This window comes from Tauraco erythrolophus, chromosome 6 (assembly GCF_009769465.1).
Source record: "Tauraco erythrolophus isolate bTauEry1 chromosome 6, bTauEry1.pri, whole genome shotgun sequence".
In the NCBI taxonomy this organism is placed as follows: domain Eukaryota; kingdom Metazoa; phylum Chordata; class Aves; order Musophagiformes; family Musophagidae; genus Tauraco; species Tauraco erythrolophus.
The window spans coordinates 45296060-45321602 of record NC_141470.1 but is presented as its reverse complement, the minus strand read 5'-3'; the positions used below and the strand labels follow the sequence as shown (position 1 = coordinate 45321602).

Below are 25543 nucleotides of genomic sequence, written 5' to 3'. Positions count from 1 at the left end.
ATTTTGTTTTACTATCCTCTGGTCTGATCTGCCAGCAAACAAAGCCTTTCCATTCGTGTAAAATCTGATAACATGTTTGTCTTTCTCCCTTGTAAGTGGCCTTCATGTTTCAACTGACAAGTCTTATTGTCTTAATTTAAAATTAAACAAAGAACTACTAGAGTAAAAAAAAAAAATTAAAAATTTGTATTTTACCTATAGAATTAAATTATCTGACCTTTGAGCCAAAACTGTTGCTAAAATTACAGCATCTGCACTTCGAAGATTTTTAAAGGAATAGCAGAGACAAGACAAGTGGGGTGGCATTGCAGAAGTGGACAAGTGATAGATGAACCCATTTCAGTCTTTCACTGTATTGGTAAAGGAGTTGTGCCACACGTTACTATGAAATGTTTTGGATTTAGGCTTCCACAGGTTTTATGCATCATGGGTAAGATCCTTCTTTCTCCTCCTCTTTCTCTCCCCTTCTCACTCTCCTTCTTCCACTAGGCTCCTGAATTTGCAAAGGCTAGAATTTAGGCCAGGGTGGGTTTAGTCCATGGTGGAGGCAATGTAGTGCTGAGTGTGCAGAGTCCCTGTTCTTTGCCTGGGTACAGATCTTCTTCCACAGCACAACTGCTTCTTCCCTACCATCCCGGGACTCCTGCTGCTTCTTTTGCTGCTTGGATTCTCCCTTTATTTTAGCACAGTCTCATTGCAGAATCCTTTTGCAGGACCTGTAGACCTTCCTGAGCCTATACAAGGCAGGACTGCTCTACCCTGACATTTTTCAGGAGCATGGAGCAGTGAGACTATGCATGTGAAGCCAGCTCAGCTCTGAACAGGAGAACAGTGGGGAAAGAGTGGGCAGGATGGTCAGAAGCAAAACATAAAGGAGCCAAACCACCTGCAGAGTGGACCCACAAATTGAGAAAAAAAGTATTCTCCTGGTGGCATCTGAGTGCTTCTGACATTAGTTTTTAATCAAATGAGCATTCTTGTTTTCAGCTTTTAATGAACTGAATGTCAGTAATTTTGTGTTTCATGGGTGCTCTTCTGGGATTAAGCAAAATACACATTAGTGTCTAATTCTGTTGCATTTTTCAGCAAGCATTTTGTTATTTTGTCTCTCTTTGTGGAATCATACACACAGTTACAGTTGGGGTTTGACCATGATGATTTAAGCCTGTGTTCTTGACGAAGTTGGGAAACACCGATAAAGAGGAGGAATGCTGATAAAAAGGAAAAGGGAGTGTGAGCAGCTGGCATGGGGAGTGTGAGAAGCTGACTTTTAGCTTAGCAGATAGAGAAGAGTGCTTTTTTAGGCATAGCCAATAGCAAAGCTAAAACAGGCACGTGCACTACTGGTTGTAACCAATGATAACTAAGCAAAGGGTGCGTGGACACATCGTGGCTGGGAAAATGATCTATAAAGGCTGCTTGTAGATTACAATAAAGGTCTCTGGTATCACATCTACGGAGTCCGTGCATTAAGCCACCGCATCTCTTTTCCACAGTCTTTTAGATTGTGGACAAGTGCAGTGATTATATATGGAACCTGTGTTTTTATTTTAACTGTCGGTTCACGTACATGTTTGTGAGTGCTGAAGCCACTGAGGAACTGAGTCTTCTATCTTTGAACTTTCTCCTATGCCTTGCCCCTATCCTAAACCTTCTGCCCCTTCCTTGTCATCCTGCAGAGTCTGGATTACATCACATATCCAAAGAGCACTATCTACCCTAGGCATTGCAGTCTTGTGGAGAAATGAAGCAAACCAAAGTGGACTACCTATCCAAATTTCACCATTGGTGCTTCTGTGATGACCTCTACAAAGTACTGGGACACCTTTAGGGATGCTGTGCCCTGAGGATACGATTGTGAGAGTCTGGGCACACTTGGTAATAGTTTGCTGGCAAGTTTCAGTGACCTGCTCTCTACTATGAAAAGTTGGTTGTATTTTCATGTGAAATTTCATGTGAAATGTTATTGATCAAAACCCAAACAGCCACCTAAGAAAACAAACCATTGACAAACGTGTGCCCCTTCTTTAAAGGCACTTTCTAGACCCCTGACAGTCTATCAAAGGTAGACAGCTCCCTCTATAGTCACGGGAAAGAGAGGAACAATTATGCAGGACAAGTAATTCCATCTGTCCTTGATACCCATCTTCAGATGGGATGAATTGGACTTTGGAGATGCATGTGTCTGCGCTGATTCTCCAGGGAGCCTAGACAACTGACTTAAACTCAACATGTAAATCAAAGACGACTGAAGGTAAGTGAAATGAACCATACTTAAGTACTTAAAACGTATGCAAGGATTCTGCTTTAATGCATATCTATTTCCAACAGGCTGTACATAATTACAAGAGTTTTGACCAGATTCTGAATCAGTCTAAAGGCAGAGCCCTTCAGTGACACTGCGGTGTCTCTTTGTGCTAGACTTGCTAGGCCCAACTTGGTTCCCACATTCCCAGCAGCACACCTGCATGTTTGTGGTGCATGTCTGCATGGGTGTTGCTGTGTTGCACAACCAGAATTGTGTGCTGTATGAAGTAGCATTAATTGAGGGCTACAGCCGTCTTACACTCTTGATAAACCCATGTCTGTATCTATAGTATAAAGTAGTTAGTTGATAGTTTCTATAAGCTTATCCTTAACCAGTGGTTAGAAGTTGTGCTGATACTAAAGCAATAAATAACTTCATTGGCTTTTTAGCTATGGTGAGGACCATGAAAAACCTGGATTTGTGATGTGTGTATGACAGAGCTGCTTTGTTGCTCTCATATTGCCAATGGGAAGGATGGACAGGAGCTAATTAAGTACCTTTCTAGCAGATGCAATGACAAGGCTTTGTGAGCTGGATGGTTCAGGAACATACCCATCCCTCTCTTGAGTGGGTAGCTGAGATCCTGGACTTGTGGAAAGACCCTTTTTGTGTTGTGATTGCCACCCTCTTCTCTTTGTAAACTGAAGAGAACCCAGGAATTTAATTTCTTCTCTGTCAGTTAGATTGAACATCCATGTTTTTTTCACCCAAGGGATGCATAACACATGATTTACAGAACTGCTGACTGCTTAGTTGCAATTAAAACAATACTGCCTTCATAACTTGAACGCTGAGTGCAAACAGGCTGATAGTTTAATCAATCTACTTTAAAACGTATTAACTAAACCAGCAGTTTACTGTTCTTGTCAAACTCTAAACAACTGTAAATCTTGTTTTCAAAAATCAACCAGAAAAAATGTAACACATTAAAAATGAATTAGACGTGGTGCACCACCCATAAGCTGTATAATAAACAGATCACAGCCCTATAGTAATAGTTGTGATTTCTGGCACATCACTGGAGAAGAACTCATGGGTTTTCAGAATGACCTGTGTCATAAATCATTGCGTTCCCATTTACACTGAGCACATGTATCTAATTTTTCAAGAGTAGCTTCTGAAATCCTGATGAATGGCTTCGGAATTGATTACTGCAATGTATGAAAAGTAGTGTCACAAATGCCTAATTGAGGAAAGCAAAAAAAGAGACTAAAAATACAGTCCAGTGAAATCTGAACACAAAATTGTAATCTATACTAAGTAACGAATGAATAGCCACCCAGGAGATAAGCCTAAAACATGATAAATGTGAAATCTGTCGCACTTTTCTTTAAGACGGATAAACTAAATTAATATAAATTTTCACTAGAGTTAAAACAATGTAAATGCACAAGCCAAGCACAAATCATACATGTATTTTTTTGACTATGCAGGCATCAATATCTTGCTGTCCATCTTAATGTGTTCTCTGTCTGTTAGCATGTATGTTTTTATAATATGGAGTGCTTCGTGTTAGAAAAAAATTCAGGCATCCCAAACCAGGAGACATATTCAAACTTATTAATGAAACTCCAGATACTCACTGAGGTATTTCTATGTATATCTTATCGACTTCATTTATCTACGTGATCTTTTGTGAGCACATTTGAGCACACCCCCGCTTCACACTCAAAGTTGAACAGAAAGCTGTGCACTAAGCCCAAGTTAATACATCTCATCTCTCCATACATCTCTGTAGAGACTATAGATGTATTATCTTGTCTTTCAAGTGACAGGTAGAAGTATAGCTAGTGAATCCAATTTTTGTTTCCTTTGTGTAAAAGACTGCAAATTACGCTACATGCTGAAAGATAATGTAGGCAATTTTTATGTTTTGCCCAGTTTTAAAGATTTATCTGTGTCAGCAACTGGAGCACGTGGACTGAAGTTGAATGTGTTACATGATTGTAACATGTAGATTCTGATTTGGTGTTGAAAGAAACTCCTTGGCAGATAAGTAATGAAATGAAACAGCAAACATGCCATCACCTAATAAAAACATCAGTTCATAAGAACCATTAACTACCTTTTCCCAAGACATCCTTTTTTAATTGATATATTTGAATTTGTCATAAGAAAACAAATTCATGTTATTTTAATAATATGTGCTGAGCAGTGATTATAGAATAAGGAATTTTTTTAAGGAAACTTTTACCCTTTGTCCAGTCTCTATTTGCGAGGTTCAAAATGACCAGCGTTCGTTAAACTTTATTACTGAGGTTCATGAAAGTTTCTTTGGATTAGAAAAGCATAACCTTCTGTCCTGATTTAGAATGGTGTTGCAGCTTTTCATTAACCTGGAAACCTCCTATTTACATGGTTCACAGCCTGGTCTCAGCTCACTTGGAGGTAACAAAGGGTGTCGGGACAAGAGTGCAGCGGGGGGCTCATCCTTTAGGGCTGCCATCTGAATTTGATCAGGTCAACTGTTTTAACTCCTGCCTCATTAGGCAAAACAAAATGGAGATTATGGTGTGTGGAAGGATCACGTTACAGACAGCAAGCTCTGCCTCCTGACACTCTCTGTTGATTTTGCATTTTGACAAGACCTTGCTCTCTGTGTTTTCCATTCTGTATTACAGCAGGCTTTAAATTATTTTGAAGACAAGATCATTTGTATCCCTTGGCATTTCAGAGCTTAGCCAAAGAGGAGTGAAGTAATAAGTGAAGACACATTAGTCTCAGAGGCAGTTTACCTACTGGAGAGATGTCACTGTGTAGCATGGGCTTAATGCTGATAGACACATTAATTCAGCTTGTCAAGCAATGCCTAGCTCTTCTCTTTTCAAAGTTTAGGTTAGCTGTAAGTTTGAAAAAATCTGACAGAAAGATTTCACTAGGTAGATTATTATTACCACCTGGCACAGAGAAATAAATAATTCCTTTTGATTACTTATAATTAACATGGTAGATATATTCAGTTTCTCTTTAGCTACTGACTTTAGTGTTTACATAAAATTGTAAAAATTGTTTAGAGTTAAATGCATTTGTTGCATTGTAGTGCCTGTTAGAGTGGAGATGAATATCATCAAATATTCACCTCATAATGAGAATCTTTGCCACCTGGTTGTGCGCTGTAAAGCATTTCCCCACTGACCTCATCTGTATGTGCCATATGTTAATAGAAAGTTCTCGGTCTATAAAAGGCAGAAAATGGTTCAGGATACCAGTTTGGCCAGCTGACAACTACTTGGCAGATCTCTTATAGGGAAGATAGTTTTTATCCAGCACACCCAATTACGATTTTCTTTAGAAAAAACAGGGATAATAAAAGCAGGTGATGTTTAGCAATTAGGTATATCTCTTCTTTCTCTTATTCCATTTGATGGTAGGATTTTCTTTAAATTCTTCCTCTATAAGCTAAGAGTAACAATTCATAGTCAATGAAGAGGAAGCAGAAATATCAAAGTTAGAAAGATAGTTACATTATTTTTGTAATTATTCCTTTATGAGTCAAGAGTTAACCAGAAGTACAGACACTAAAATGCTGTCAAAACAAGAAGCTCCTCTCAGGGAATGGGGAAAAGAGGCAACGGGTAAAATGTGACAGTAGAATGTGCACTATTCTATGGTGTAGCTAGAAGTGTAGCATAAAATTGTTTTACGCTGACTTAAGATTTTTTTATTCAAGTAATGACCAACTGACAAATATATGCTATTGTTTCATCCTAAGTGAACTTAATATTTCTGAATGTAAAGCCATTAGCTTTCAGGAAACTATAAGCTGCACAATCCATAAGAATGTGTCTTTTCAGTAATGTGGGCCCCATGACCATATTTAACTTCTTCTGCCTGTTAATGCACCAGCTTCAACATCCCTATCGCTGATGCAGCCTGATTCATTTGCAGACTATCACATATCCTGTGGACTTCAGGAGGAAGGGTCTCAAAAAATGAACTTCTTGTTGCACTTTTTTGTTTCTATATATCTGCCTTAAGAATTGTGTCTTGTGTGAATGATGAAAATTGCAAGTTTTCTCTAAGAAAGTTTCACAGGACAAACCTGCCATTTCCAAAAACAAACCACAAAGAGGCAGAGAATGTGATTTTCATGAAACAATTATACTCACTGAAAACGTTGAAAAGGTTTTGTTAAAGAATGTATCATAAAGCATGTGCACAAATCATTGCAGATCCTTGTGGCCCAGATAATTTCATTTACGTCTGTTTCCAGCCTCCCATTTCTCCTTATTGTCCTTTTCACTTTCTAGCTCTAAAAATGTCTCTTTTTTTCTGTCCACCTTTTACTGCCCTTTTCCACCCGATCTGTTCCCTCTGTGTCTCTTCTTTGTCTTTTTTAGCAATCTGTCCCAGGTTCCTCCTCTCTGATTCATTTCAACTTCACTTGACAGCAATTCTTTACTTGCGCTCTTTCCTTTTGACCCCTTTAGATGAAGGCACCGCTTTCTGCTGTAAGCTTAATACTTGCTGAGACAGGGAGACTATACCATGTGATGACACGTCTCTTAGATACCATGCTGAATATAGTATCTATGAGATCCTATGGTATAAACCAAAACAGGCTGCATCAGGAAAAAGAAAGTAATTACTTAAAGCAAAGCTGTGTTAATTTTGGTGTGAATTGTATGCATGCACCCAAGAGCAGCTTGAATTTGTCATGAAAAATAAAGCAATCTGGGTTAATAGCAGAAATTCAGGTGGAGTTTTTTGGTTCTCCTCTGCTGCATAGCCTCATAAATACTTACATCAGCAAAACAGAGAGTCTAGCAACAAGCAGGGATCTTAAGTTGACTTTACCATCAGAGGAACCATTCACTGAATTACATTCCAAGTGGAAAAAGGAAGATGTTAGCAACATTTGACTGTCTTCCCAGTACTAAGGCCACCTGAATCCTAGTCGTCTAGTCTGCAGTACCTCCTGTCCTGGAAAAGCATGGAAGGCTCTAGCCATAGGATTCATTACACTGTCCAGGTATTCCTTTAGTATACGGGAATGCTCAGTTGTCATTTTAATAGGTTTTGTCCTGCATTTAAAATAATTTTGGCCAAAGGTCAGGTGCCACTGTTGGATACAGAGCAGGCTCATCTGTGCAAGTAGGTTAAGAGAGCAGCTGCCTAGCCTTATATGATGTCAAGGGGTCAGAATGGCAAATTCTCAAAAGTGAGACATTCATTACTCTACATTTTCTGCCTCTTAAAACACTTGTATTGTTTCCTGTGCAGTTAGAAAGTTAATAAGGAAGTGCAGCAAATACTACTCTTGCCTACTGTAGGCAGCAAAGAAAATGATACTGATATATTGCAAGAGCACGGTGGCAAAATTCCTCTTTCTCTGGTTTGGTCATATGAGAACAATACCAACCACGCCATAGGTCCAAGTCATCTGGCATAGCTCAGCATGGCTCATGGTGGCTGGAAGAGCAGAAGTCTGTAACTACAGCAACGGAGAGCAACGCTCACTGGCTTGCAGAATTAGGAGCAGAGACGAAACTGGCCACTTTTGCAGCATCATAAGCTCACACCTTCGGAGTCCAGCGACAACCTATCAGGTCATGTTCCCTCAGAACATTGAAGGAAGCATTAGCAAGGGATCTTGCCCATGCTGTTTGACAAGAGGAGTAAAAGAAACAGTTGCCCATGCCTTTTACAATCCAGCACAAAGAATAAATCTCTGAGTGTTTTAACATGGATGATTAGTTTGTGGTGATTAGAAGTGATGTGGTACTGCATCCTGCAGATGGTTTGTCTCAAAGAAAGCCTTGTCTTCAAAGGACGTGGAAAGCGATAGGGTACAAAAAATTGCTTGCCATAGTTGTGCTCAATTTCTCTGAAAGATGCAGAATAGCGAACTATGTTCCTAGAACCATAACATTTTTAGGGGTCTTTCTCTCTACAGGAGACCTTAGCAGTAATACTACCATCTCTAAAATTCAAGGAACACTGTCCTAAGCTGATTTGATTCAGTAAAAGAAGGTTTAGAGCTTGGACTTCTTACCTTTCTGTTTATATGGTAGTGTGTAAATAAAGGATCCAGTTCATGATGTCAGTTTTCTACTTTAACGTTGCAATATTATGCGATTTCACTACCAGCACATGCCAGCACAGTTCAGTGTGGACTGTCTAGAAATTGAGCTGTTTTCTACAGGTGAAAAATAAAAGTGTTAAGCTTTTCAAGTAAAGTAAGGAGAAAAGGATCAAATACAGAAAACACTTAGATTTTCATCATAAATATTCTAACTGGCCTTAGATGTAAAATCATTATTGGAGCTTCTAATCTGATATAGATATGATAAATTATGTGTTTGAGCTCTTTATTAAAACCATTGTTTATAATGAAGCCAACTGATTGATATCTTTGCTTGGGTTGTTTTAGACTCTTTGTGGTAGATTAATTCTCCTTAGAATTTCATATTTGTGGTAGATTAATTTTCCCTAAAATTTCCTCTGTTTCTGTGTTACATTTAATTCCTTTGTGCACATTTCTCTGTAAGTCATTTTAGACTGTATGAACTGATGTTCTTAACATGGGTTTTACATACAAATGTTTCTCTGGGTCTTGGAGAGATCTGACATAAAATGTCTTATATTCTCACATCAGGAGGTCTGGATCTTTCAACCAAATTTAATAGCTATTTATGCCTTGAGAAGATCTTATCTAATGTACTATCGGTTCAGGGACATTCACAGCCTCGCATTATACTGAAGTATAGACAGAGAGTGTAATTTGTTAATGTCATGAAGGATGAAGTTGGTTAGGAAGGGAAGTGTACACGATTTATAATAACACAAGTGTTTCCTTGCTAATCCCTTGGCAGGTTCATTATCTGTAGAGCCCGAGGCAATAGTTGGCCTATCATGAGAGTGAAATTTAACCCACAGCATGAAATTAATCCTCAAAGACTTTTGTCTACTCTTTCTAGAAATAATAAATTCAAAGTGATTTTATAATTCTTCTCTCTAACGTTATGCAGAGGTGTTAAATCGGTATCTAAACTCTATGGCATATGTCAATTTATTGATTTATATTTAGTTAACTAACATGGAAGTGTATACCAAGCATAATAAGGAATTTGAAGACATGGATTAGTGATATGTTCATTGTTTCTTCCTGAAAACCTTTTTTCTTTGATAATACAGAAAATTCTATTCCTTGTAAGTAGGGAAGACAAGGAATGTGTATACATATGCATGCATGTATGAAATCATTCAAATTATCATATCTGGATTTCCTAGAGCTTCTGGATTTATATATGAAATAACTTGGTGAGGTTTTTTACACTCGGACTTCTCTTGTAAAAATTCTTAGAAGTCTAATGAGAGCTTGTTGCTGGTAAACAAATGGATTTTTGGTAGGGTTTTGGAAAGTACTTCCTGAATCAACTGTGTAAATACTGAGTAAATAATCTGGATTTTTTCAGAAAGAAGTTTCTTTTTCTTACATATGTAAAGAAGTTCTCGCTACTAAGGAGACAACAGGTGAAAGTGATTTGCTGCTGATTGATTCTGACTGTCTGCATTTTTTAGAATGTGATTCATCACTCATAGCACAACCTAGCCTACAGGAGTAGATGAGCAGTTCTAGATGCTGTTATATCTATCTAGACACTATCTAGTACAGGGTAAGGATTTTTCCCACTTTTAGCCAGTATTTACCCAGTGTATATCCATTGGTGAGACACTTTGTATATTTTGGTGCTCATCTTCTAGAGAATTTTTCCACTTCTGAAGGCAGAAAGTCATATTTAATAGATGTTTACAATTGGCCATATCATCTATGTGGAAGAGCTTCTTCAAGATATTAATTGAATCTCCACACAGTCACCGTCTTTGGGACGGAAACTGAATGACAAGAAATGAAGCAGGTCAAGTGCTTCTTAGTACACAGTCCTGACCCCGGGCAGGAAGTTTGCGGGCTACTTAGAGGCCATTATAGGAGCAGATCTGGAAATACATTACTCTTCTAATCATCCCTCTTATTCTTCAGACATAATTTATAACAGTGGGCTAGATGTTGAACCATTCTCACTTCACATATTCCTTAAAAGAATACTAGTTTCTCAATTCAGACCATATTTCTTCTGTGTATTTTAGAGAAGTCATTTTTGCGCACACATGTACTCTAGTGGTGAGAAGGAAAGCAGCAGTTGCTGAAGTATGTTAAACAGAGCAGTAAGCAGAGGAGTGTCTTTGATCCTAAAAAAGACTTTAAATGCCACTTGATATTAAATAGAGATGAGATGTGGTGTAGGTCTAGGAAACCTCTGAAAACTGCGTATGTTTTTGTGCTATTTATTACTGAGGATAGAAAGCCCTACAGAAGTTAAAACACAGGTTTCTAATATATTTTTAAGCTGCTTTTATTGTTCATGGAAGCTGATGAATTTAAGCATTATAATTTGACACAGTATGGCACAGTAAATCAATACCGCATGGTAATTCAGATATTATTTATGTCTATGTTATCACTATTCCTTCAACACAGTAGGAGAGAGAGAAGGGAAATTGCAGAACTGCAATGCTTGGTTATAGGTGTTAGAGATGAGGCGGAGGCAACGATACATTGCTCATATTTTGACCAAAGACTGCCTTAAGATTTTCCATCTGCTCAATATATAGTGTTTCTTCAGGACCACACTCTTCTCTCTCCCACCTATTTTCATAATTTTGCTCACTCCCTATACATCCATCAGTCGTTCCCCTGTGATTGACTTTCCCTGTTTGCCCTTTTCCCAGACCACAGGCTTATAGTGAAAACTTCTTGCAACAAAAGCAGCAGTGTTTGTTGATTGTGAGACTGTGGTTTCTGCTGCCAGTTCCAATGACAAGTTGGCATCTTGTGACCTCTAATAAATGACCTCTAATAAATTGGCAGGTGATAAGTCTCTTAGCTGCTAGGCAGGATGGCTGTTTGCATTTTCAAGAAAGCCTTGAAACAGAAAAAGGCTAAAGACTCTCCCTTGCATGTAATGAAACTGGAGATTCCATTCTCCAGATCTTTTAGGTCAACTTTATTCTTGGGAGGGGTTCAGGCCACAAGTCAGACAAGCTGTAGATTTTTAACAAGGATAATACTCTGCAGCGTTTAAGTACAGTAAATCCTTCTCATAGCTTAGTCTGGGCACCTTTCAGGCTCCATAGCAGGGAAAGTTGGATCCTGGGGATCCTTGGATTTCTATTTATGTGCAAAGACTACACAAAGATTAGACCCACTATAGAGCATCTAAACCTACTGCCAGCGTTACATCATGTAGCAAACCAGTAGCACACGCTGTGTGGCTAGCTCTTTGGAAGAATAGCATAACTTGGAAGCATAACTTAGGAAGAAGGTGAGTTAGCTAGCCATATAGTTGCTTCTCCCATTAGGTAGCATACGTGCTAAGAAAAAGAGAGAGAGAGGTGGCATCCCTACATGTTGTACATGTAGGGTTTTATTTATTGCACGCTTACTCATTTTGGTATTAGACAACAAATAGCAATTTATGGACCAACAAAGGCATAATCCTGCTCATTATATATAATACTATATATAGTAATTACCTATTAATTCTGTGTAAGCATGCAGAAGCACTTTTTCAAACAGCCATTTTTAACAAGCCCAGTAGGCATTCAACATTTCAATAATTCAGTTAGTTTAATCACTGATTCCATATAGCACCATGAAGACTTAACTAAGTGGGTGTATGGAAGGGTAACTGAATGTGGTAAGGAAAGAAAGCAGTAGTCCTGAGAAATACTGCATGGCAACATCAGAACTGCCTTTTCTTGTGCCTGTTTTTCAGTCCTCGGGCTCAATGGCTGAGACTGATCAGCCATGTTTGCATAGTCTGCCTGCCTGCCTGGAGAAGAACATGAGCGAAATGCCTTTAAAAGACTTCTGTGAATGTACAAAATGAAAGGAGTTTTGCTAGCTTCCAACTGGTGGCTTGTGAAACTTTATTTTTTTCTGAGATAGACATCGCTGTAACAGAGCCTGAAGATACTTCCTTGCTTTGAAGATTTTCATGAAATCAAAAGGAATCATTTAACAATTCTTTTTGGAAAAACAATATTTAAAAGGTACAAGGCTGCAAACAAGCAGTAAAATCTGCTGAGAAGTATATCCTCCAGACTACTGTATTGCCTGCTACTCACAAACACTTTGCTGAAATCCTCTCTTTTTCAAAACTTGCCTTTGTACCTTTAAAATTATCAGCACTTGGAAAACGCTTGTTAAATCTGAAAGTCCTGTTTTTCTTTAGACTTAACAATGTTTCGGATACTGATTAAAAAGAGAACTCTCCCTTTATCCCTGAAGTCAGTAAGAAATATTATGGAAAATTGCGTTAACTCTTGCAAATCCCTCTACAACTATAAAAGTACAAATGAGATCGTCCCTGCTGTTTCAGTCAGGCCTATGAACCTCAGAGCAATAGGATATTTATAAGAAAATTCCAGACATAGCAGTGGTGCCGTGATCCATATGACCCAAAGTTTCCAGTCTTTGTCTATCCTCCTGTCTTTAAGGAAAAACAGAGGGGCATAAAATGAAAACTTGGAAGATCACAAATCATTGTTATGACTCATTATAATGAATGATTTGTGCATTACTTTATGGAGTAGTTAGGTTGAGTTTGGGGAAAAAAAGAAACCTTCATTTTTAATTTTCACCACTTTATGCCAATTTTCAAGCAACTGTCTTTCCTAAAATAATAATGCTCTTTTTTCCACACTATCCTGGATAACTAGTGAGTTTTTTCAGCTGGGAGAGTGTGTTGTGATATAAAGGTGCAGCCTTGCACGGCTGTTGTCAAGAGCCTGTTAGTGTTTCCATTACAGCGTTAAGTCTTACTTTCTGCTGTTTAAAACTGGGCCATAAAATACTTGAAGTTGAACTTTGGTAGTTTTCAAAATGTATTTACAAATAAGAAAAATAATCTCATTGGGTGGGGCTTTTTAGTTCTGTGAAAAAATAGCATCCTGACAGCTTCGTAGCAACTGTGATTCACAGTTTTGGATACTCAAAATTAATCTTCTGACCAAAGCATACAGTATGGATTCTAGATGTTCCTAAGTTTTTTTTACCATTATTTTTTGTTGTTAATTATTAGTAGTGTAAGAGTTATTAGAAAAACAAAAATAAATCTGCCGAAGTCTGAAAATAGTGACTGTTTTTCCACTACATTGAGTTTGTGAGAAGTAACCTTCTTTATTTTCGTAGTATCTTCATACAGTGAATTAATAGGATATATTCCCATGTGTCAAAGGTTTCTCTTAACTTCCTAGGATAAATTTAAATGTTGCACAAAAATTTGCTGAAAGTGTGGTTATGTATCTGTGAACTCTGAAATCACTGGCAAGCTACCATTTCAACACACAGCAAACTTTCTTTAAACTAATGGGCATTCATTTTTGTTTTGCTTTTTACAGAGAAGAGTGCACTTTTTCAGATAAATTGTATTACAGAAAGCAAAAATGTTCCAATATTTTACTACTTCTACTTTAAGTCACCACAGCAGAGAAAGTCATAGTGCTTCAGAGGACATTTCATCCTTAACTTGCCTTGTTATGCCCTACTGTACGTTAAGAATTGCTAAGGTCGCTCAGCACTGGCTGATAATAAATTCCATATAAGCTGTAATATTGGGGCACAGCTGGGTGGGTAAGAGTTGAGTTTCAGTCTCTAACTCAGAATTTCCTCATTTTACTAGTTTCATTTCAAAAGATAATGCTACTTTAAGGGTGTATGTTTTCTGTCTCTTAGCCATACAATTTAATAGAAAAAAGTAGTTTTTAAATGGAATCAGCATATGCATAGTAGGTAACGTGCATGTGATGTATATTCACTATTAGTCCTTTTAAATGGTTTGTCTGTTAATAAGAAAGGGCATGTGAGTTAAGATTTTCAAATGCAGGGTATTTAGCTGTACTTTTCAGTAGAGTAAGCTTGGTTGTATCCCTTCCAGTATTTTAAAAATCTCAGCCACAATATCTCAATTAAATTGTTTCCCTTTTAAATATTTTCCAGCACAAGCATAGGAGGTTGGGTGAACTCTCAAAACTAACACTTCTTTCAGCAACTTACAATTTGATTTTGGCTGTTTTCCACTGAAAATGAATTTGGATTTCTGTATTTGACTATTTCTTCCCTTTGGGAGAAAAGATATTTTTGGTTATCTTTCCTACTTTGACCGTAGGGAGCAAGTGTGATGTATATTTTATTGCAGTTTGCAAATTTTTGGTGCTAAATCATTATAATACTAAAAAGGAAAACATCAGAACACACTAAGCTATGATGGGATTGATCTCATCAAAGAATTTAAAACGCTAATGAATGCTGAAAACTATTGAACAGCCCTCAAAAAAAACCTCCCCCAAAATCTTCTTGCCAAAAAGCCGCAACAATTTTCCTGCCTTCTTGGAAGGAAATATGCTGTGTGATCACCATAGGGGACACTGAAATCAAAGCTTTCTTGAGAAAAGTATGTAGAAGTACTTGGCTCTTTCTATAGGAATTGTTGAAGAAAAAAGTGACTTTTTCCTGTGAGATATAGATCTTAATTACATTTTCCTAAACTGGAAGAGGTTTAGAACAATGCTCACTCTTTGTATTACAGGTATTTTCCAATAATGACCAGTAGTAATTATTCATTTGAAGTCTTCCTATGGCTTATTAGATACATGTTTTACTTTACAAAACTGCATTAGGATTTGCCTTTGTATCTTTTTGAAGTAATGAAGAATACCCTTACTTTTTAAAGACAGCAAAGTTATTCCTCTAATCTGATATCATTGATATCATAACAATTTTAACTAATAGATGAAATTTTCATACTTAGATTTAAATTTTTCAGGTTCTAATTTGCATGGATTCATACACTGCAGTAATGTCACAGGACACAAGAATGGCTCTATGAGGTTAGACTAAAGGTCCATCTAGTCTAGCAGAGAGAGGTCAAGAGAGGATATACATTTTTGTAATAGAAGTTAAACTGAGATAAGAAGCTGGACAGTTTTTAAGCAGGCACATGTTACACACTGAAATCAGCCAAACCACATTCTCATTTTTCGCTGAATTGAGACTGGATGCTGGGACCTTTATGTAATATAATCTAATATCTGATTTCTTGTGAAATCTCTTCTAGTCATTAGTTTATATTCCTCATCACTTTGTCTGTTATTTCTCTATAAGCTGTTTCAAAGGAAAACATACAAGGCTTTATCCAAAACTAACGAAAACCAGACTTCTGTTGATATATTAGACCACGAGTGACTACCTATATTTAAAATCATAAAAATAACTCCATCATCTCTGACAATACAAAAATATTCCTTATGGTGCCATTTTCAATTATTTGTCCAGTTTTGATAAGGAGTAGAAAAATTCATAGATTTTGAGAGGTTATTTTTACTTAGGTAACAGAGATTACAGGATGTTTCAGAAATGAACTATTACTGCAAAAAAACAAAATGCTGGTTTTACCATAACTGGTTTCTGCAGATTCTTTCACCAGTGTAACTGTTTTATGCACAAGAAGATGTAGACAGAAAACACAAGCAGTTTAACACAATTTACCTGTTACTTTCACATTGGTCACTTCTTAGCCAATCTTACCTTCGTAAGATTGTTAATATCACACATATTGCACAATCTTTCACACAAAATATTGTGTGATATTTCAAATATAGCTGTCCCTTTTATGATCATCACTGTCATCTTAGGTTATGCTCGGAAGTTGTATCCAGGTAGCCAAAGCATAGTTTCACAGGCAAAATTGTACTTTTTTGATATTCACAATGCTGGCAGAGAGGCCGGCAGACCTGTTCCTACTCAGGTAGGACTTGTAGATCAGCTTTTCACACAGAAGAGCATTAGAGCAATTTCTAAACTAATAAAAATTTGTGCTGTTTGCAGGTCCATAACTGAGAGGAAAGGCTGGTATTTTGCGGGGAACTTGTAGAAGCCCACAGCTGCCAGTTGTATTTGGAACCCCAGAAACACGAGAGTGTAATAGGACTTCGAGGCTGAGAGATAGGAAACACTTGCTGTGCATGTCGGGAGGACACCAGCTCGGAGCCTTATTCCATAGTTTCACCTTGCTGTGAAACATACAAGTGTTCTCAGTATTTTCATCCTTGAAATAAAAGGGAACTTGCACAACATTATAGCTATAAGTTTGCATGATGTTTCTCTGACTAGTTTTTAGTGTGAAGTGGAAAAATGGCAGTTTTCACTAAATTACTTTTTTTGATTGTTTTTAACTCCCCCACTCCACACACACTGATTGATGGAATTAGATTATTAAAAATATTTGTGGTTTGAACTTAGTCTCTGCTGTACTTCTTTGCCGGGAAGGCATTAAATTATTTATATGTAACTGCTATGACTAGTTCTTTTTGTTATTCATTAGCAAAAACTAGCGTAGATTTGCATGAAACAGTTACATGGATTAATTTGACCTACTTCTGGTCAAGTTTATTTTTGCTAAATACTATCTTCTAAAATTACATGTAAAGGAAAATTTCTTTCTGCCTTTGTAGCTGCTGTAAGTTTTGTTTCATGCACATAATGGAAAAGTTACTGTAGTATCAGAAGAAAAAAGTAGAATAGTTCTTCATTAGTAGCTGACAAAATACAGCTTTTATATCAAAAAGACTTTATTACACCCTTGGTATATATAGTACTGCTTTCTTTTTCTCACTGATATTTTTGATGGAATGATGTGCTCCTTAGCTTGAATATAAAAGCAAGAGATGGAGAAGTGTCATCTATAAAAGGAATAGAAAGTACAGGATAGATGAAGTTCTTTTTCTGCTTTGTGTACTTTTGTCTGGTCTAAAAATAAGACTCATAATCAGAGAACTTACCGAGAGTACCAGTGAAACACCTAAGCCATTTTGTCGTGTTTAAGGCTTTGCTGTTTCTCTATTCAATGATGCAGTTTATTCAGGGAAAATATTTTTTAAAAATTGCATGCTCAGAGTAAGCCACACATGGGAAGTTCTCCTCATCGAGGCTGAAAGCATAATAGAATGATGGAGAGGATCCTTAATTCTCAGCAGCTAAATAGTCTGAGGAATAGAAACTATAACCCAGTTCTTTCCTCTGTCAAGTTGGTGACTAACCACATCCTTTTTCTGGTGCCTTGTCAAAAAGCGGGCGAAAATCATCTTTTTGTTTCATGAATGCTGTCTTCAACACATGGAGTATAGGCTCCTAAGGATGTAGAGTGGAGGAAGTCCAACCTTACAGACGAGTGAGTTTAGACTAATTGTTTTATGAGGGTTTAGACATATTGTTTTTAGGTAACTTAAAGGGAGGTAGCAACTGATGATGATTTGATGGATTCACATTTTGATCAGAATAGCCAATCCGTTACATCTAAGTTCTGCTGTGAATTTCTAAACCTGTTGTTGACCTAGCTCTAACTTTTACTGTGAATGTATTCATTCAGATGTGAGTAAGTGCTTCTTTCTCATCCACTGGTAATGTTTCTTCTTTTTACCCTACCGAGATTTCATAGGAGTTTCTGGGATTTTTTTTTTATCAGAGACAAAATACAAATTGCTGGGTAACCAGTCAGGCAGGAAGAGGACAGCAGAACAGATCGGGATTGCAATAAGGCAGAAGTCAAGTGTGGAATGGACAAATTTATGAGTTGCAGTGTTTGATAAATACTTTGGTAAATGTTAGAATTCATCAGTTTGTGTTTGGTAATTTTTTATTTGACCATCATACCTCGTAGTTGATGTTGTAACTCACATAAAATTAATCTCTGCAGAGAATCTTGAGTTTTCAGGGTATCTTTACAATTATTTCCATTATTACTTTTCCTTTCTTTTTTCTTCTTAAAAAAAAAAACACGTTCCTCCAAAAGTGATAGAGGTAAATAAACTAATGAGCAACATGAATTCAAACAAAGTGGAATTCATTTAGATGATAATACTTCTCTACCCATGATTCTAGTTTATTACTTGTGAAGTAAATATGAACTCTGTGAAAAATTCTGTGATTAGATGGAGACAAATCTATGTCTACTATGCAGAATGATTGGAATAAGTTCAGTTCTTTGCCTGTTCTCTATGTTACTACTTTATTGTGTTCTTATATGGGTTTTGCAGTTAAATAATCATCATAGCAATACTATAATACTTAAAATATGACCCCTGCACTAGCAAAATTTATATCTTTGGCTTAAAATAATTAGATTTTTTGTTTTGAAATCTAATATGCAGTTCTTCAACAGCTCACATGATTTACCGTTAAAACAAGTGACAGAATTATACTCTCAATTTAGTTATTATCCTGTAAGTAACATAAGCAACTCAAAGAGCTTGAGCCAAAAGGTGAAATAAATTATATTATCAAGGTCCATTTTGCAGTGGAGTTTTGCATGAAATCTAAGCATCAGTAGATAGCACTAACTGGTAGTAACACCTGAATAAATGTTTAAGTTAGCAAATCAAAATCTTTTTAAATTATAATGCAGTTATTTTTTATTATAAGCATGTGAACTGTTAAATAATGTATATTTATATAAAACTTCAGACTATACATTTTTATCAACTTAGGCTGGTAGGGGTAACTACAACTAGGAGTGTCTGGAATCATTACTGAGAGTGAAAAAAAGTTGTAAATGTTGTTTTCAGTTTTCCAAAGGCTGTACATTTATTTAAAAGTTGGTTTAAATTTAACATTTCACAGATAATTTAATTTGTTTGTCATTGTGCCATGTAACTCTCTTCTCTTCTTTATAGTATCTAAACACCTCAATACCTGAGATTTGCTTTGGTACTGCATAAGTCCCAGTCATGGAGGGAAATGTTAGGAGCTTTATTCAAAATAGAGTAGAACATATGATAAAATTCTAGTAAGACATGTGAAGAGAAGGAAAATACAGCTAAGACTGCCACTCGTTGGCAATCACTGCAACGTGGTATAAAGCCTGGTTCTTTGAGTCAGTGTTTTTCTTTCCCTCTGAACTTTGTGGTTGAGGAACTAGTCAGCGGCACTGTATAAAAGCAGCAAGAAATTCTGGAATTTATGCGTGAAGGTATAGTCTTTGCAAACACAGTGGCAAGAATTTGGTAAGTCTAGTCTGCTTGACATCACATTGCGGTTGTCCTACATAGCTGGGATTTAACTGCTCACTACTTGAATCTAGATATGAAAATACTGGTTTCTCCCTTTTAGATTTTAAGATGATTAAACAATTTCAGCATAAGCTGGAAATCTTTCTCCAGCCCAGATCAGTAAATAAAAGAGGGAGGATTGATAGATAACATTGTGACTTTAAACACTAAATACCTGCATACTGTAGGGACAGACATCCACAAGACAACTTTAATGAGATGTTCAGCAAGCATGAACAAAAAATTCAGCAATTGATAGAAGGAGAGAGAAAAAATATTTTTTTTTTTCAGAAAGCACACACATGTGCATGTTCTCCTGTAGATATTGATTGTGTTAGAAAAGATTGCTTAAAGGACTTCTGCAATAGGAAGGGGGCAGGAAAGCATCCTGTGGACTTTATAAAACTTGGAAGAAAATACTGGCTTTTATAAAACCAACAAAAACTGTAAATTAGGCATTGGAAACAGATAAATGTGTTTATGTAGAGTGATTGCTCCACAATATGCCATATCACTTATTAAATGGTAAGTGGTTTGGAGAACTGATGAAAGGACTCAGGCATCTTCAGCATTGTGGGATTTCGGGCTGACCCTGTTGAGAGTTATTGATCAAGGACTGTTATAACCATAAAAAATGCTCTCTTTAGTGCTATCAAAATAAGAATAATTTAGGTTTATTCCTTTCGCAAGTATTAGTTGTAGTGCTGATTAATGTGGATAAAATGTTTTCGTGATTTTAGAACATCCAGACTTTTCAATGAAGATACTTCCTTTTGAACAGACCCCAAAACCTCAAATGGTGTTACATGATTTCCGCTTTTTGAGATCCCAATCATGTGTCTTCTGGGGCAAACAGGGAAGGACACAGATGTTCTTTTCTCAAACAATATCAGGACACATTTGTATCAAAACAAAGATTCTGCAAAGGTGCTGTTCAGTCTAAGGAGGCATAAAAAACCAAGCTTGCAGGCTGCTGCTACGAGCCAGAAAAAGAGATTGTGAGGTCCCCCATAGCATGGGAGCCAAAGGTGGGAACTGCAAGGAGGAGCTGAGAGGGCAGGCAGTAAGTGCCGAGGGCGGTCCCAGGTAGAACGGGATAACCTGTGGGCCAAAGTGCCTCCCACGGCTCTGTGAGCATCCCCAGGGTAGGAGTGCTCCATACCACAGCATTTTGGACAGAAAGCCAAGAAGCAGGAAAATGAGAGAGGAGGAAAGTTAACCTGATGATCATTTTTAGAGTGATAAATCTCTCAGTAAACACGTAATAAGCTGGAGTGTCCATGATTTCTGACGCTTGTTGTATGCTAGTAGTGAGGAGCAGGTCGTTCATCCCAGTCCCAGAAACCTCTCTGCGCTACTGTCTGTTCAGTGTGTTTCTGAACATTGCCTGCACATTCTTCTTTTCAGACTTCAAAATAATAAATTAGATCAGAAGTTAATGCTCTGATTGTATTTGTAGGAGAATTTTTTGTTCTCACAAAGCTAATAACATACAAAGCAGACATCCAGCTTTCAAAAATGCATGAAATTCAATGGTTTTATAGTGCTTTTAAAAAGGAATGATTCGAAGCAGAGAAAGCCATTATGTATCCCCTAGTCGTGTTCATTCCTCTAAACGATCGCTAAAAACAAGCCAGTTTGCTTTTTGAAGTGAATGCTTTCACTCTTCTGTATTATTAAGATTACTAATAGAGGCTGCCTCTAGAAAAACAAAAAAATATTTTTCAGTTCTTCTCTGAGCTTCTTATAACAAGTGCTGATGATCAATTAGCTAGTTCATTAAAAAGTTACACATGATTTTATTGAAGCAAGCAATTCCGAATCAAAGAACCCAATTCGCAGATCTGGGTTGAAGCACATAATTGGCATGTATTTTAGGATCGCTGTTAAAGCTATAAAAAAGATTTACTAGGGAAGGAATGGATCCAGAAACCCTAAAGGAAGGAATAAGTTATTTGTGTGACTCACTGTTACAAGTGGACTCATTTAATACTAAGGTCTTATCTATTAAAACAAAAAAATGAAATAAATGTAAACCTCCTTTGATTTAACTTTAGCAAGAAGTTATCTTTCATCTGATACACATACATTACATATGATATTATTACATTTCTTCTGCTATGATTTTCATTATTGCTATCAAAGATGTATTTTTATTAAATAATTTAAATTTTGTTGAGAAGTTGACACTGTGTTAACTGTAAAACAAAATTTTATAATTATGTTCGCCATGTTGTTGAGATCCACAGTGATTCTGGGATTAAAGCCCCACTTCTACAAACAGTTGTTTGTGCACAACTTGGTGAGGAACCTTACACACATGCTAGCAGGACGTGCTTTAGCATTTGCAGGGTGAAAGGGAGGGAAGGCGCATTACTCAGGGGATGTTTTAGAAACAGTGATGCTTTGTTCTGAGATTGCAAGAGGACCAAATCTTGAAACTTGAGGAAAAGAGTTTGGGTTAAGAAAGCTTTGTTTTTTAAATACTAGGAAAAAATTTTTTACTGGTGAGTTTTTGCAAGAATTCTTTAAGCAAAAGAAAGCCATTTTTGGTTTTGAACTGAGAGATACAAATAATCAAGTCTTAACTGCGTTAAAATATGTCTAAAATCTACTTTCTGTTATAATTTTGATTGCTTGATTGCCACAATGTAAAAGCTTCTGTAGCTGATATTACTATTGGACTTTGTGTGATGGTATTGAGGCATTTTTTTCAACTATTAGCCTTCCCAAGGGTTCTTTTCAGACAAAATGTTATGCATCAGCTCTTATTTGAGTGTAAGCCTATTGAATAGCATTCTCCTCACTGCCAACTTGGCAGCAAGTTCTCCTGCTAATAAAAGAGGTTACCCCAGATAGAGATCCCAGATGTGCCTGAACTACTTTTATTAGGACTATGGAGGGGCTCAGTGTTTCCTTCTAACTGTTTTCAAAAAAGATGTGGGCTTGCCTTCATAATTGCCCAAAGAATTGTATTACATCACTGGAAATTTTTTCCTCAAAGTGAATAAAATGTTAGATGTGTTACCACAGAACACAGCTTTGGAAGTACTGATGTTCAAAACCATGAATGCCTTTTGCAACAATACAAAGCTTGATTTAATCCTACTGAATTCTGCTGAGAGAGAAAACATTGCTGTTTAACACTGAATTAAAAATACCTTTTTTTTTTTACATATTAATATGATTCATTATCATGATTAGAATAACAATAGATATTTCTCAGAATAGCAACATACCCGTGACATGTGACATACTTAACTATCATGTCAGTTATTCCTTGAAACTGTTAAACACTTATTTGTTGTGTAGAATTATGATTGTACTTACTGATAAAGCCAACTTAGTGATTGCCTGATATGGGGCTATTGTAGACTGGAACTGCTAACATCAGTATTCTATTTTTTTTGCGTACTATATGGTAATTAGCAGTTTTAAAAGAAATTTTATTTCTAAAAATGTATTCAAAATTTATCCATGCTATTTAGTTGAATGTGTTGGCTGCAGTTTTAAAATAGCAAGAGATAGGGTAATCTAACTGAGATACTTAGTAAAATAATACAATTTTATAAACTCACTATTGCTATCCATAATTCATAAATAATAAGATGTTTACAGTTTTAAATCACAATCTTGATTTTCCTTTCAAGGCCACAAGCTTTCTGTTGAAATCTTTATCGTTGTCAAAACATGAATAGAGAAATCAAGGTTTTAATTATAATAAATCATTGCTTTCTTTTATTGTTCATCTTATTATTAAATTATGAAAAATGAATGGTGCTCTAATTTCTGGTCATGTCTCTGGTTGATTTTTATTGTAATTGCGTCAGATATAAAAAGAAAGAAACTCCACAGTGGATTCATTTCACAGTGAAACACATGATAGTATTCCATTTCAGATTTTCAGAAAGAGGGTTTGACTCAAAGACTCCCATTAGTTTCAATGGGCTTTGGATCAGGCACAGAGTTAACAGCTTATTTTTCAAACAACTGAAAAGAGGTGTAAATGTCAAAGGTGATAGCTATACTGTGAGTTCCATAAACTACAAAAAAAAGTTACTACTAAAGCTCTATTTTTCCTTAGTTTAACAGCTTCTATGAAAACAGTGTTAATAAGTATATCAGGAACAGTATATAATAATGAATCCGATATGTAAAAAAACCTTTAAAACTCCTTGTGTATAATAATTGGAAAGTTAAAAGTGACTTAAAATCCCTGACTTCTCATGCTGTGATGTAAATTGTATTTTTTTTCAGGTTCCAAATTCAAAGAGGGAAAACTGATCCGACCAGTTATAAGAGCCTGGGGGACTGTTTTAGGACTATTTTTCAACGAGAAGGGTAAGAGTACATGTTTTTAAAATTGTCAATTTTATGTGAACTTTTTTAATTATCCATTTTCCAGACATTAGATCCTCTTTATATTCCACACTTTTTTGCAATTGCCAGAATTGGCAAACATGTAGTCTTAGATAATGAGCACAATTTGAAAAGTCTTAGTATTATTTACACTCACAATACCAAATTTCACTATTAGGATTTGTTTAAAGACCAGAATGCACAACTGTGTACAGACAGCAGGCAAACACTCTTTCAGTACTGGGAGCAGGATGGCCACATCAGTGTGGCACAGTATCAAGGCTCTTGCATCTTCTTGTCCTGGGTTTCTGAAGTAGCTCAGCCTGAGCCTCTACCAGTTCCGTGAAGTACTTATTTCCAAGCTCTGATGAACTGGCATTCCCAGTTAGCTGTGGTAGACAGTGTTCCCAGGACCCGTGTGAGCAAAATTCCCCAGCTTTTCAGTTTGATGGAATATGGAAAAGGGTTTATGGTCCTTAGTCACCTGAATTCTACTGGCTTCAGAAAGTACCACTGCTCTGAGCCTGAGTTCCTCTAAGGGACTTGGGCTCTGATCCAGACAGGCATTTAAATAGATGCTTAATTTTACGAACAGTCCAGTTAAAGCTAGTGAATGTAATGGGACTGGTCACAAGCTTAAAGTTAAGCCTGTTATCCACAGGAGCTCTTCGGGAGCTAGCCTTTAATCAAGGTAACTCTAATTAGTAAATCCCAGTTTTGAGTAGCTGGCAGGCTTTCCATAAAAACTTTGTAAATACAATAGCAACCCATTTTTTATCCATATATTCATCAAAATGGAACTCTTGTTATATACAGTGGCATAGATACCGCATATGGAGGCAGCATAGGTGCGGTGGTGCACAGGCTTCTTGTGTCCACAAGCTGTGCTGGAAAAACAGGTGAGACGAGCAGTGAAAATGAAGAAGTAGACCAGTTTTGTTTCTTGCAGTGAGGTTTAGCTAAGCTACCCTTCATAAGTACATGGATATAGAACTGGATGGTTTGAATTGCTAAAGTAGCAAGATGTAGAGAAGTTTTTTTAAGGTGTTGTGAGAGAAAGTTGTCACATTTGCTGTTATCAGTGGTAAATTCATTTTTGATGAAAGACTAATGTTGTGCATTATCACTACAAGGCATTAAAAAGCTTAAAAGCTGAGAACAACTCACCAAAATTACTATTTGTGGCTTCTGGTCTTTTCTAAGCTGAGTATATGTTAATTTTATTGCTTCTAAAATGAAAACTATGTTTTTGCAATTGGAAAATATTATGATCACATCAATCTATTTTTAAATACACAACTAGTTTCCATATATAAGTCAGTGAGCATGAAAATGCTACTTACCCAAACTCACTGATACTTTTATTTTGTCGAACTAGTCACAAAATGTAAAATTAAGAAAGGGTAGACATATCTGGAGAATGAGTCTAAAACAAGAGACAGCTTCCAAGTTAATTGATTTTAGGGCTTTATTTTATTATCTATATGATTATATTGTGTAACTGGATATTTGTACAACCCACATGTATAAAATAGCAGCACGACACTGCAAACTTCAATGTGCCGTACAAAATACAGTTCCCTTACTATTTGGGGGAGAGGGAAACAAATACTCTATGTTTCAATTGATTTACATGTTGTGCTTTTCAAATGCTTCTCAGAGTCATAGCTGTCACTTATTCTATGGGTTTGACTCCATTATTATTTACCCAGTGTTCAGACAGTGTGCTGCCTAACACACAGAAACTTTTTGACTGCAGAGAAATGA

At 36.6% G+C, this 25543-nt stretch overlaps 1 protein-coding gene across 1 annotated transcript in view; it reads left to right on the top strand.

Moving 5' to 3' along the window:
- Nucleotides 1-25543, top strand: part of SLC25A21 (solute carrier family 25 member 21) — a 270380-nt gene that overhangs the window by 174218 nt on the left and 70619 nt on the right. Inside the window, exon 3 of the mRNA XM_086613701.1 lies at nt 23675-23758. Coding sequence (XP_086469827.1) covers nt 23675-23758 — 84 coding nt within the window. The remainder of the gene's footprint in view (nt 1-23674; nt 23759-25543) is intronic.